Raw genomic sequence first — 13441 nt, forward strand, 5'->3', positions numbered from 1 at the left:
TTAATCCACTCAATTTAAGAAAAACAATTAAAAGTAATGAGGTACATACTTTAGATTTGTAGCCAAATAGTTTTAAGTAGATAGTTAAACATATTGGCAAATCAGATGAAGTGAAAAATTGTCTTAATGGAATAGTCAATAAAGTAGCAAACGATTTGAAAATTACCCTAACTAATAGTTAAAACAACAAAAGAAGTAGATGCAATTTATAGATGGGAAAATTTATGATGATAAACTTATTTTAAACCATAAATAACAATTAACAAATGTGGTCTCTTCCTTATTAAGCTTGTCTAACATGGGCAATTAAATTAAAATACTAAAAATTATTGCACATACAACTTGCAAAATTACAAATTTTTTACAACAAAAAGTAGATTAGTTAAAGAAAACATACCTATTGAAAAAGGTGTTGGAAGAAGAGTAACTAATGTAACAACATCCGAATTCAATATGCTGCATGACTGTGGCGGAACAAAACCTATAAGCAAATGAAATGAATTTGAATGGATGGGGGTTACTATGATAACGGCCAAGAAACCAGACTTCTCTACTAATTGACATTAATTGTGTCTTAACATCTATATATCATAACTTTGCAAATAACTGATGAAAAAGGCTTTAAGAAATTAAAAGACTTAGATGTTAATATAATTAAATGATTAGAAGGGCTTTTATGTAATTTCACTAAAATACAAGCTGAATTCAGTTGTACCCAATGTTTAATCGGATATCAAACAATGTCACATATCAAACTTACCCCAAGCTTTAAGTGTTTAAAAGGACATCCAAGTAATTACAACAAAACTAAATTAGTTATAAAGACTCATATTTAATACTCTAATTGCACTTCAAAAACTCTCACATTTCTAAAAAAAGCCCCATTCTTGCTGTTGAAATTCAAGGCCTAGACTCATTCTTATATAATATAAGGATAAGGAATCAAATTCTGCAAACACAGCTAATGCTCTCTCGTCTTCAGGTCTAATCAAGAAAAAGACTGCTTTCACTTTCTACGAAGTTTGGTGAAGACTGGACCTTCAGATCATGAAGATTCCTCTCAAGTCATCCATCGTGTTCTTTTAAAAAAGGATTGGCATGATTCACGAAAAGTCACTCCACTAATTTCTGTTCACAGCCATCGGCCATTCATTTTGGGATAAAAAGATCGAAGTGTGAACTTCATTTGTGGGTGGATCTCTAGAGCCAAAAATTAGATAGGCATTTATGGAATCCTCTCAACATAACATTTACAAACTTTTTAATTTTTTTTAAATAAGATTTCAAATTTCAAATATTATTGATTAAAAAGCTTAAAATTGGTAACATGAAATGGAGAAAATAATACTATTCATTGTAATGTTTTCTTTTTTTTAAAAAGATCCAATATGATATTGTTTGAAGGCGTGAATCTTGCAATAGCATAAATCTCAACCTTCAATTGTGAGGCATTTGAAGGCGCAACTAGTTTTCACTATTAAACGGTTCCATAAGCCGGGGCAGTGTAAGAGCCTCATCATGAATGATGGGACAAATGAACTTCCGAGAAAGAGAGACAAGGCAGCGACGTCCAATTTATAACGTAGTCAGTGTGGTTAGCAGTCAGTGTGGTTAGCAGGTATATGTCGTGTCCTGAAAAAGCACATTGGCAGGCTGTGAAGTGGATTCTCAGATACTTGCGAGGGACTTCAAATTGTAGTTTGGAGTTTGGAAGAAATAATGACACTTTGGTTAGTTTTGTAGACTCTGACTATGCTGGGGATCTTGACAGAAGAAGATCACTTTCAGGTTACGGATTTTGCATTGGCGGTTGTGCAGTTAGTTGGAAAGCTACTTTACAACCCGTTGTAGTTTTATCTAATACGGAGGCAGAATATATGGCCATGATTGAGGCAATCAAACAAGCCTTGGGGTTGAAGAGTCTGTTTGCCGAACTTAGTCTGCATCAAGGTATTATTACTATTTACTGTGATAGTCAAAGTGCCATTCATTTGACTAAAAACCAGATGTATCATGAGAGGACGAAGCACATTGATGTGAAATTTCATTTCATTCGAGATACTATTGCTGAGGGAAAAGTCCTTGTTCAGAAAATTAGTACCAAGGAGAATCCTGCTGACATGTTCACGAAATCTCTTCCAGTTTACAAGTTCAAGCAATACTTGAATTGGTATTCGTTGTTGCTGATTTAGACCTATTGGGGCTTATGTGGAGAAAGTGGAGCAATTTTGCTATTGTTGATGTTAGGGACACGCCAAGGTGGAGATTTGTTAATTTGGCGTTGTCCCACATTGGCTTTTGTATAAGGGAACCTTTCCCTTAGTTGCCTATAAATATAGTGGGCCTGTGATGGGGTTAGGTGCACCAAAACCAAGAGAGCATTAGTGGGCTATTTGGGCTTCTGGGTCATTAAGTCTTTTGATTAGTTAAATATCTTTGGGCTTTCTTGTGTTTTTAGTATTAGGTGTTTTGGGTCTAGGAACACTTTCCTAAGGCATCTTTTGTACTTTCTTCTTCATAGTAAAATATTGCTCCTCCTCCGCCCGTGGTTGTAGGTCAATTTGACCGAACCACGTAAATTCCTGTGTTCCTGTTTTACTTATTTTTGCTTTGTTATTTGTCTTTTGGGGTTGCCAAAAATCCTTTCGTCAATTTCCTGGGGCCAGACCTAACAAAATCTACTGAATTTTGAATAGCTTAATGTCAACCAGTTTCCTTTTATTAGCTTACGTTACAGTTAATTTTACAGGAAAGTACTTTTGAAAACTGACTTGTGACTTTGAATTTGGGTTTTCACAATTTATAGTTGGGAACTTTTTATTTGGGCTGCTGAAGATGGCTTGTACTCTGGAAAAAAAATTGTATGGATGAGAACCTTTTGCTCGTTTTTGAACCTTCAAATTACTTTTCTCTGGGTTTTTTTTAATTGATGAAAATGTGGCAAAGTGTTTATGTGTACTAGGGAGTAATTTCAAATTTTAATCTTAAGGCTTCACAAGAATTAAGTTGTCCAATGTTAATGAAATTTCTTTACTTCATACTGTTCTATGATCTTTGAAACGATACTCTTATTATATGCCTATTAGCATGATTGAACAAAGAGGCGCAGAAAGGGAAAGAGAAAAAAAATCTAATTATGGAATCCTGCAGCTTAAGAGGATGCTTCGGCCAAGGGGCAATCTGTTGGAATGTATGCCCTAAAACAATGTATTTGTTTTTATTTTATACATTCCTAAATTATATGTTTTGTATTTTAATAACTTCTTATTTATCTGTTAAATATTAGATATAACTGATAAAGTCCTTAGAATGTTTACTAATGTGATGGTAGTCACAAGAGTTGATGACTATGAGATATCAATCGCTTTTATAGTAATATTCTTAAAATTTCCTAGTTATAGTACTAATGAAATAGGACATCTTTAGTACGGTAAAACTAATACATAGTTAGCCTCTAATTAATGTAATTAGTGGTTGTTCTCATCAACTATGGTATGATGATACCTAGGCTAATGTGTAGATGATTTGGAAAGTACAAATGCATTGGATTGATCCATTTAGAGATCCCGTTAGGAAATCTATCTAGTGCCAATGGTGTATCTCTAGTGAAAAATTGTGTAAGTGATCCTACGACTTGAGATCACCATAATATCTTGAGTGTGAATCGCTACATTTTGATTCTAATTACTTGTTACTCTTCGTGAGTACCTTAAAGTGTAGAAGTTGGATGTAGTGTGAAGCATGTAAAGAAAATGGGTGATTGAGATAGGATTTACTACTCCGATAGAAGGAGTTGATCTCCGGATGGCCACTAGTGAGAAATTAACCCTAAAGTCGACTATTAGGTAAATTGAAGAATGTCTTCAATTTAACCTAATTAAGGGTAAATTTCGGGAACTAGAAAATTTAATTAGTCATCAGGGAATTGGCACTTATTCCTTATTCCTGACTAATTGGATATCTTTGGTGAAAGGATAATAATTACACGGTAATTTTTCACGGAAAGGTTAGGTCAAATTCCCTTGACTAATTCCGAATAATTGAGCAATCGCGATGTGTTGCTAGACACCGCTCGTGATTTATATTTATGGATTAATTATTTATTATAAGTTATGATAAAATAAAGTCGTTTATTTTATCTAATTATTAAACCATAATTATTACCAATGCTTTCGGGACCTATTGGGTCACACGCAATAGAGATTTAATCCTGGATTGAAACTATGTAAATTATCGGGGTTTAATTTTAAAGGAAAATTAATCACAGGCCTTTTTGAGCAGATAAGAGTAAATGGTTATCTCTTATCTATCAGATAATGATAGATAGAGTCTTGTGTGATGAAAAGTCTTATGGTTTTGATTTTGAATCAGACAAGAAGACTTATCATTCTATATCATCATATATCTCTCTCATCATAGATCTCTCTGGTTTTCCAATTGATTTTTGGGGGCTGAGATACAGATACTAAAAAAAACGAGGTTTTGTGATTGTCACACACAAAAGAGAGAAAAATATACGTTTGAAAAGAGTAAAAAGGCTAGCACCTTTTTCTCTTCAATACATAGTTCGTGAGACGACCCAGGGTTGCTCTAGCGTGGATATCAGTAGAGGCAGGACGATTGGACTGCTCAAGGGCTGACCATCCTCAAACAACGCTGCAGGGAGACGCCGCTTGGATTAAGGTAATCCTAAAACCCTACTTTTAGTACATCATACGTAAAATCTAGGGTGATTCCTGGATGGTTTTAGGGAAAATCTTTTATTTTTCCGCTGTGTAGTATCCCTAAAACCCAACAGTGGTATCAGAGTCATCCCTAAGTATTTTTACATATGATTTTAGGCAATTTTGGATTCATGGATTAATACTACTGATTGGATTTAATTAATATGCGAAATTATGGGAAAAATTAACTTTCGTTTTTCAAGAAAAAAAAAAGGGTTTTCATGAAAGGTTTTGAAAACCTGCGTTAAGTGCATGAAGCAGCCGCGGCCGCAGCTGCAGGTTTTCACAAGCACCTGGTTTTTTTTTTTCCCTTTTCCCCTTCTTTCGTGGATTTGGGTCACCCATGGTCATAGTTGATCATCTGCAAAAGTTGCAGGATGATCATTGGACCAGAAGAAAAAAAAAAAAAACCGACACAGCAAGTTTGCGTTTGCAAACCTGCGGTTGCTGCGATGTTGCGGCTGCAAGGGCTGCCGCCAGCTGCTGCTGCCATGTGAGGCCATGGTGGTTTTCCTTGGTGGCAGTGAGAGGTTGTACGCCTGGTGGTGGTTGCTGGGTAGAAGAGCTATGAGCTCTCTAGGACAAAAACGCAGCAAATTTGCTGCAGGCATCAACATGGGCGCAGCAGCCTCCTCACGGTTGCTGCCCATGACCTGCGGTGGCTGCTACCAGGAGCCGCTGCCACTGGTGGTCAGTGGAGACTCCAGTGGTGGTGCCTGTTGCGGTGGTAGCTCCGCTATCCAGCAAACAGGCGCGACAACGAAGAGCAGCAGCAATCAGGCACGGGAAAACTTTGCAACTTGATGTTGCAGCCGAATGGTTGTTTCAGTGAACACCCTGGTGGCTGCCGCCGGGAGTTGCTGCCCGTTGATGGTCAGTGGAGACCTCAGCGGTGGTGGCTGAAGTGGTGGTGTCCAGTGGTAGTTGCCGGTGTTGATAGAAAACGATTGCAGGAGTGGTTTAAGGAAAAAAAAAAATTTTTCTTCCCTAAAACTTGAAGTTTTGAAATTTTGGCAATCTTCTAAATTAAATCCCATTTTAATTGTTAAAATGTGTTATGGAATCATTTATTTCATATATTATTAGGTTGGGAATTAATTTAGAACTAATTTGATTAATTTGAATTATTTTCCCATCCTTTCCTCAAATTAGTTGAGGATAAAGTTGACCTAATAAAATTTAATTTTACCAATTTTTCTCGCATATGCATGGACCCAAAATTTTGTTTGGGACCTTAGGAATTAAATTCAATTAATCCATGAATTGAGATTGCTTATTTTACATGCTTTTCTTTTATTTAAAGTTGTTTAAATTGTGAAAATGTATGGTGGATGGTTGTGGACATGTGGTATTTTGGAAGGTTACAATCATTCTAGGTTTGAATGGCTGTAATTAATTTTAAAATAGGGCCTGCGTGTCCTGCCTTTCTTATTTTCTAATTGTAATTTCTTTTCTCATCTAAATTCCCCCCGAATGTAACTCGGGGTTTCTTCTATACTATTTGTAATGTACAATAGATAGGAATAGATGATAGGAATTTATATTATTTATATAGAATTGCAACTTTGAAAAGAAGAAAGGAGGCATACTACAACGAAGGGGTTCGTCTCGGTATTAAAGATTTTAGTCTCATGCTAATTTTCCTATTGGCCGGGGAAATTAGTTTAGGAATATCCACAACCATCCACGATTTAAATTCATGTTTATAAGTTTGATATGGTTATATGCATGTTTATTGATGAGACCAAATGAGCAATTTTTTTTTTCAAAAAAATTTTAATTATAAAATATTTTTGGAAAAAGAGACAAATCCCTCAACTATAATATTAAATCAATAAAATGTCTTCCATCATTATAGTATAAAACTAGAGTAGTTATTAAGTGCTAGCTTGTTGGGATTCACCCAAGGCTGCCCTACTTACTACGTGTTTTTGCTATGAGAAATGTTCTCAAGAATGATGGGTTTGATTTAGCTAAAATTATGATTTGTTGGGATTCACTCAAAATCATTAATTTTAGAGGCAAGTGTTGGGTTGATCCATAGAGATTTAAAGTCAAGAGTTGACACCCAACTGATCTAGGAATTACAATAAGTTGTAATTGGTAAAAGTACCTACATTTCATAATTATTTTTGATTTGTTGGGACACACTCAAGGTCGAAATAAATTAAGATAGGATCCTAGCCACTATGGAATTTTAGAAATTCCCGATTCAATTTTAGAGGGTAATTAATTTGGAAAAAATAGTGGAAATAAAATCATAATTTTGAAGTTTTTATGATTTTATTAAACAAAACATTTTTCTAACAAATTCTATCTTTCATTTTGTTGTAGAATGAGTAACAATTTGAGCCTTCGTACTATTCTTACTGATTGCAAACTCAACGACACGAACTTTCTTGATTGGCATCGTAATGTCCTTATCGTTCTCACTCATGAGAAAATTGAGTATGTACTTGATGGTCCAATGCCTCAAGAGCCTGAACCTACTGCACCTGCTGCTGTTAGAAATGCTTATAAGAAACATAATGATGACAATAGGGAAGCTTCATGTATCATGATAGCTTCCATGACTCCTCAACTTCAGCAGCAGCACATGAACATGGGGACGTATGATATTGTACAACACCTGAGAGAGTTGTTTGAACAACAATCAAGGACGGTTAGATATGATACCTCTAAAGAATTGTTCAGGTGCAAGATGGCAGAGGGAGCACCTGTTGCTCCGCATGTCTTAAAAATAATTGGGTTAATTGAAAAACTGGCCGAATTAGGCTTTAAGATAGATCAGGAGCTGAATGTTGATTTAGTGCTCCAATCTCTGCCAGATTCTTTCTCACAGTTTGTTATGAACTATCAGATGAATAATCTGCAGCACACTTTGCCTCAATTGTTGAATGTGCTGAAAACTGCTGAGAAAGAAATCAAAAAGGGAAAAGGCTCTACTGGTGTGCTTGTCGTTACTTCCTCTAAGAAGAGGAAGAGACAAGAAAAGGGATTTAAGAAATCCAAAAACAAGCCCACCCAAAAGCCCAAAAAGGCAAACGCGGACCAGTCCAAAGTAACCTGCTTCCATTGTAATCAAACTGGACATTGGAAAAGGAACTGCAAGTCATACTTGGAGAGCCTGAAGCAAAAGAAGCTTGCTGAAGCTTCATCATCAGGTACATATATGATTGAGATTAATGTGTCTACTTCCAAATCAGACTCTTGGGTATTAGATACCGGATGTGGTTATCACATTTGCACATCTATGCAGGGTCTAAGGGACAGTAGAAAGTTGGGAAAAGGAGAAGTCACCCTACGTGTGGGCAATGGAGCAAAAGTTGTTGCTTTAGCTGTAGGGACTTATTATATCACTTTACCCAGTGGATTGATTTTAGAATTATTAAATTGTTATTGTGTTCCAGCACTTACTACAAACATCATTTCTATTTCCTGTTTGGATTTAAATGGGTTTCGGATAACCCAGGAGAATAAATGTTATTCTTTTTCTAAAAATGGTGTGTTTTATGGTTCTGGAAGTTGGAATAACGGTTTATATATTCTAGATCTTGATCATCCAATTCTCAATGTGAGTGAAAAAGGAATGAGAATAGATAAACTAAATAAAACCTACCTCTGGCACTGTAGGCTTGGACATGTAAATGAAAAACGCATCTCCAAGTTATACCAACATGGATACTTGGATTCATTTGATTATGAATCATATGACACGTGCGAAGCTTGTTTACTTGGCAAAATGACCAAAATGTCCTTCACTGGAAAAGGGGAACGAGCCAGTGATTTACTTGGGCTAGTACATACTGATGTATGCGGCCCAATGTCGATCACTGCTAGAGGAGGTTTTTCATACTTCATCACCTTCACAGATGACCATTCGAGATATGGTTACGTGTATTTAATGAAATACAAATCTGAATCCTTTGAAAAGTTTAAGGAATTCAAGAATGAAGTAGAAAAATAAACCAATAAAAGTATTAAGATACTACGATCTGATTGTGGTGGAGAATACTTAAATGACGAGTTTGGAGTTTATTTAAAGGATAATGGAATAGTTCCACAATGGACTCCTCCAGGTACACCACAGTTACATGGTGTATCTGAAAGGAGAAACCGAACCTTATTGGATATGGTTCGTTCTATGATGAGCCACTCAAGTGCCCCAAAATCGTTTTGGGGATTTGCATTAGATGCAGCCTCTTATACTCTTAATAGAGTACCCACTAAAGTTGTCGACTCCACACCATATGAGATATGGAAAGGAAAGAAACCAAATCTGTCTTATATGAAGGTTTGGGGCTACCCAGCTTATGTGAAGAGGGCAGAGTCAGACAAGCTTGAACCTAGATCTGACAAATGTTTGTTTGTAGGGTATCCAAGAGAGTCTATAGGATACTATTTCTACAATCCAATTGAGCAAAAAGTGTTTGTCTCAAAACATGCTATTTTTCTAGAGAAAGAATACATTCTAGAAAGAAGCAGTGGGAGTAGAATAGATCTTGAAGAAATTCAGGATCATCCAACAAACATTGAACGATCTAATGAAGAACAGCTTCAACCACATAATGATGGGGTAGATATTGAAGCTGTTAATACACAAGGGCTTCGTAGGTCAGTAAGAACACGCTCAACTCCCAAGAGATACCAATTTCTTGTGAGCCATAGCAATGATGTTCTAGTCATTCAAGATGACGAATCTACTACCTACCAAGAGGCAATAAGTAATCCAGACTCCTCTAAATAGTTAGAAGCCATGAATTCCGAAATAAATTCCATGTATGACAATAAGGTGTGGACCTTAGTTGATCCACCTGAAGGGATAAAACCTGTAGGGTGTAAATGGATCTTCAAGAAGAAAACTGACATGAATGGTAATGTGGTTACCTATAAAGCTAGACTGGTAGCCAAAGGCTACAAGCAGAAAGAGGGAATCGATTACGATGAAACTTTCTCACCAGTAGCTATGCTTAAATCCATTCGGATATTGCTTGCCATAGCAGCATATCATGACTATGAGATTTGGCAGATGGATGTAAAGACCGCGTTCCTTAACGGGACATTGCATGAGGATGTGTATATGACACAACCTGAAGGTTTTACACCTACAAATCCTAGTCAAATATGTAAGTTACAAAAGTCTATTTATGGACTTAAGCAAGCATCTAGGAGTTGGAACATCCGATTTGATGAGACGATCAAAGAGTTTGGATTTCTCAAGAATCCGAATGAACCTTGTGTGTATAAGAAAGTTAGTGGGAGTTCGATTGTTTTCCTTATTTTATATGTAGATGACATATTAATAATGGGAAACAATATACCGATGTTACAATCGGTAAAGGGTTGGTTGTCGAAGAACTTTTCTATGAAAGATTTAGGAGAAGCGGCCTATATATTAGGCATTAAGATCTATAGGGATAGATCTAAAAGGCTATTGGGTCTTTCACAATCTACATACATAGAGAAAGTGCTAAAAAGGTTTAGCATGGATCAGTCTAAGAGGGGTAATTTACCTATGACTCATGGTATAAGCCTTTCTAAAAACATGTGTCCAAAGACACAAGTTGAGACTGATAAGATGCACAATGTTCCATATGCTTCAGCAATTGGATCAATTATGTATGCTATGTTATGTACAAGACCTGATGTCTCCTATGCTCTGAGTGTCACAAGCAGATTTCAAGCTAATCCAGGTGAGGGTCATTGGATAGCCGTTAAGAACATTCTTAAGTACTTAAGAAGGACCAAAGATTTGTTCTTAATATATGGAAAGGGTGAGTTAGAACTCAAAGGCTATACTGATGCAAGTTTTCAATCAGATAAGGATGATTGTAAATCACAGTCAGGCTTCATTTTTACTCTTAATGGAGGTGATGTCTGTTGGAAGAGTTCCAAACAAGACACCACAGCAGATTCTACAACAGAGGCTGAGTACATTGCGGCCGCGGAAGTAGCTAAGGAAGCAGTTTGGATCAAGAAGTTCGTAACTGAACTTGGTGTGGTTCCAACCATTGTTGATCCGGTCACTTTGTACTGTGATAACAATGGAGCTATAGCTCAAGCCAAGGAACCTAGGTCTCATCTGCGATCCAAACATGTGCTTAGGAGATTTCACTTGATTAGAGAAATCGTTGCTAGGAATGATGTAAAGATAGAGAGAGTCTCCACAGAGGATAACATAGCTGATCCTCTTACTAAAGTTCTTCCTCAAAAGAAGCATGATAGTCATGTATTATCTTATGGGATGAAAAACATGGATAATGTCTTTTAGTGTAAGTGGGAGATTGTTGGAATGTATGCCCTAAAACAATGTATTTGTTTTTATTTTATACATTCCTAAATTATATGTTTTGTATTTTAATAATTTCTTATTTATCTGTTAAATATTAGATATAACTGATAAAGTCCTTAGAATGTTTACTAATGTGATGGTAGTCACAAGAGTTGATGACTATGAGATATCAATCGCTTTTATACTAATATTCTTAAAATTCCCTAGTTATAGTACTAATGAAATATGACATCTTTAGTACGGTAAAACTAGTACACAGTTAGCCTCTGATTAATGTAATTAGTGGTTGTTCTCATCAACTATGGTATGATGATACCTAGGCTAATGTGTAGATGATTTGGAAAGTACAAATGCATTGGATTGATCCATTTAGAGATCCCGTTAGGAAATCTATCTAGTGCCAATGGTGTATCTCTAGTGAAAAATTGTGTAAGTGATCCTACGACTTGAGATCACCATAATATCTTGAGTGTGAATCGCTACATTTTGACTCTAATTACTTGTTACTCTTCGTGAGTACCTTAAAGTGTAGAAGTTGGATGTAGTGTGAAGCATGTAAAGAAAATGGGTGATTGAGATAGGATTTACCACTCCGATAGAAGGAGTTGATATCCGGATGGCCACTAGTGAGAAATTAACCATAAAGTCGACTATTAGGTAAATTGAATAATGTCTTCAATTTAACCTAATTAAGGGTAAATTTCGGGAACTAGAAAATTTAATTAGTCATCAGGGAATTGGCACTTATTCCTTATTCCTGACTAATTGGATATCTTTGGTGAAAGGATAATAATTACACGGTAATTTTTCACGGAAAGGTTAGGTCAAATTCCCTTGACTAATTCCGAATAATTGGGCAATCGCGATGTGTTGCTAGACACCGCTCGTGATTTATAATTATGGATTAATTATTTATTATAAGTTATGATAAAATAAAGTCGTTTATTTTATCTAATTATTAAACCATAATTATTACCAATGCATTCAGGACCTATTGGGTCACACGCAATAGAGATTTAATCCTGGATTGAAACTATGTAAATTATCGGGGTTTAATTTTAAAGGAAAATTAATCCCAGGCCTTTTTGAGCAGATAAGAGTAAATGGTTATCTCTTATCTATCAGATAATGATAGATAGAGTCTTGTGTGATGAGAAGTCTTATGGTTTTGATTTTGAATCAGACAAGAAGACTTATCATTCTATATCATCATATATCTCTCTCATCATAGATCTCTCTGGTTTTCCAATTGATTTTTGGGGGCTGAGATACAGATACTAAAAAAAACGAGGTTTTGTGATTATCACACACAAAAGAGAGAAAAATATACGTTTGAAAAGAGTAAAAAGGCTAGCACCTTTTTCTCTTCAATACATAGTTCGTGAGACGACCCAGGGTTGCTCTAGTGTGGATATCAGTAGAGGCAGGACGATTGGACTGCTCAAGGGCTGACCATCCTCAAACAACGCCGCAGGGAGACGCCGCTTGGATTAAGGTAATCCTAAAACCCTACTTCTAGTACATCATACGTAAAATCTAGGGTGATTCCTGGATGGTTTTAAGGAAAATTTTTTATTTTTCCGCTGCGTAGTATCCCTAAAACCCAACACAATCCTTAATGCACCCATGGTGATCCTCGTTTTAGCTCTGGCAGCAAAATTATGACAGGCATGATATGAAGTACCTTGACACTTCAATTTGTTTAGTGTTTAGTGTTTTGCATTTCAATAGTTGTGTCTATGTTTAGTGTTTTGCTTGAATTGACATCTCATGCTTTGTTCCTTACAGGCATGATATGAAGTAGCTTGACAATTCAATTTGCGATTCATAAAAATATTTGCACCCCTCTTGGTTGTCAGTGACACCTTTTGCTCATTACAATGTTATACCTAAATGCTAACTGTCAAGGTTCTTTAATTTATGTCCTTTATTTGTAATTTTATTGGAGAAATACAAAGTTTAGTTTGCTTAAGTGGCCTTTGGCTGTAGTCCCGGACTGGTATAATCTATTGTAAGCATTTAGGTACTAAAAAGTGAACTAGATTGTAAGCATTTAGGTAAGCATTTGGGTACTAAAAAGTGAACTAGATTTTTCTATTAAAGCAAAAGTTACAGTAGTTACTGAATCTTTTTGAGAGGGAGATCAGTATTTTTTGGGTATTGAATCTTGTTATGAATTTGGTTCTTCTTCTTCATGCTTTTCTTTGCTCGAGTGTTTCACTCACACACACACACACACTCTCTCTCTCTCTCTCATGCGTATCTCCAATCATATCTTATCTTTAACAGAAATGTCTAACGAAATGGAGATAACAAAATGTAAGCTAATTATGCCTTAGACTGGAAAATAAACATCTTTAACAGTTGTCCTTTCATGCATAGATAATTTTGACCAAAATCGTCAATTCCTTGTAGTTTCATTGCC

At 35.9% G+C, this 13441-nt stretch overlaps 1 protein-coding gene across 1 annotated transcript; it reads left to right on the forward strand.

Annotated features, from left to right (window-relative positions):
- The first annotated feature begins 1622 nt into the window (after positions 1 to 1622).
- On the forward strand, positions 1623 to 2192 carry LOC140011362 (secreted RxLR effector protein 161-like). The gene is made up of 2 exons (XM_072060154.1): positions 1623 to 1950; positions 2059 to 2192. Exons 1-2 carry the CDS (start codon positions 1623 to 1625, stop codon positions 2190 to 2192), a joined length of 462 nt encoding a protein of 153 aa, XP_071916255.1.
- Positions 2193 to 13441: the final 11249 nt, after the last annotated feature.

This window comes from Coffea arabica, chromosome 7e, assembly GCF_036785885.1.
Source record: "Coffea arabica cultivar ET-39 chromosome 7e, Coffea Arabica ET-39 HiFi, whole genome shotgun sequence".
Taxonomy (NCBI): Eukaryota; Viridiplantae; Streptophyta; class Magnoliopsida; order Gentianales; family Rubiaceae; genus Coffea; species Coffea arabica.

Coding starts and splice junctions, on each gene's coding strand:
- LOC140011362 (XM_072060154.1), top strand. CDS start 1,623: ATGTCGTGTCCTGAAAAAGCACATTGGCAGGCTGTGAAGTGGATTCTC. Junction 1,951..2,058: donor CGAACTTAGTCTGCATCAAG/GTATTATTACTA, acceptor ATTTCATTCGAG/ATACTATTGCTGAGGGAAAA.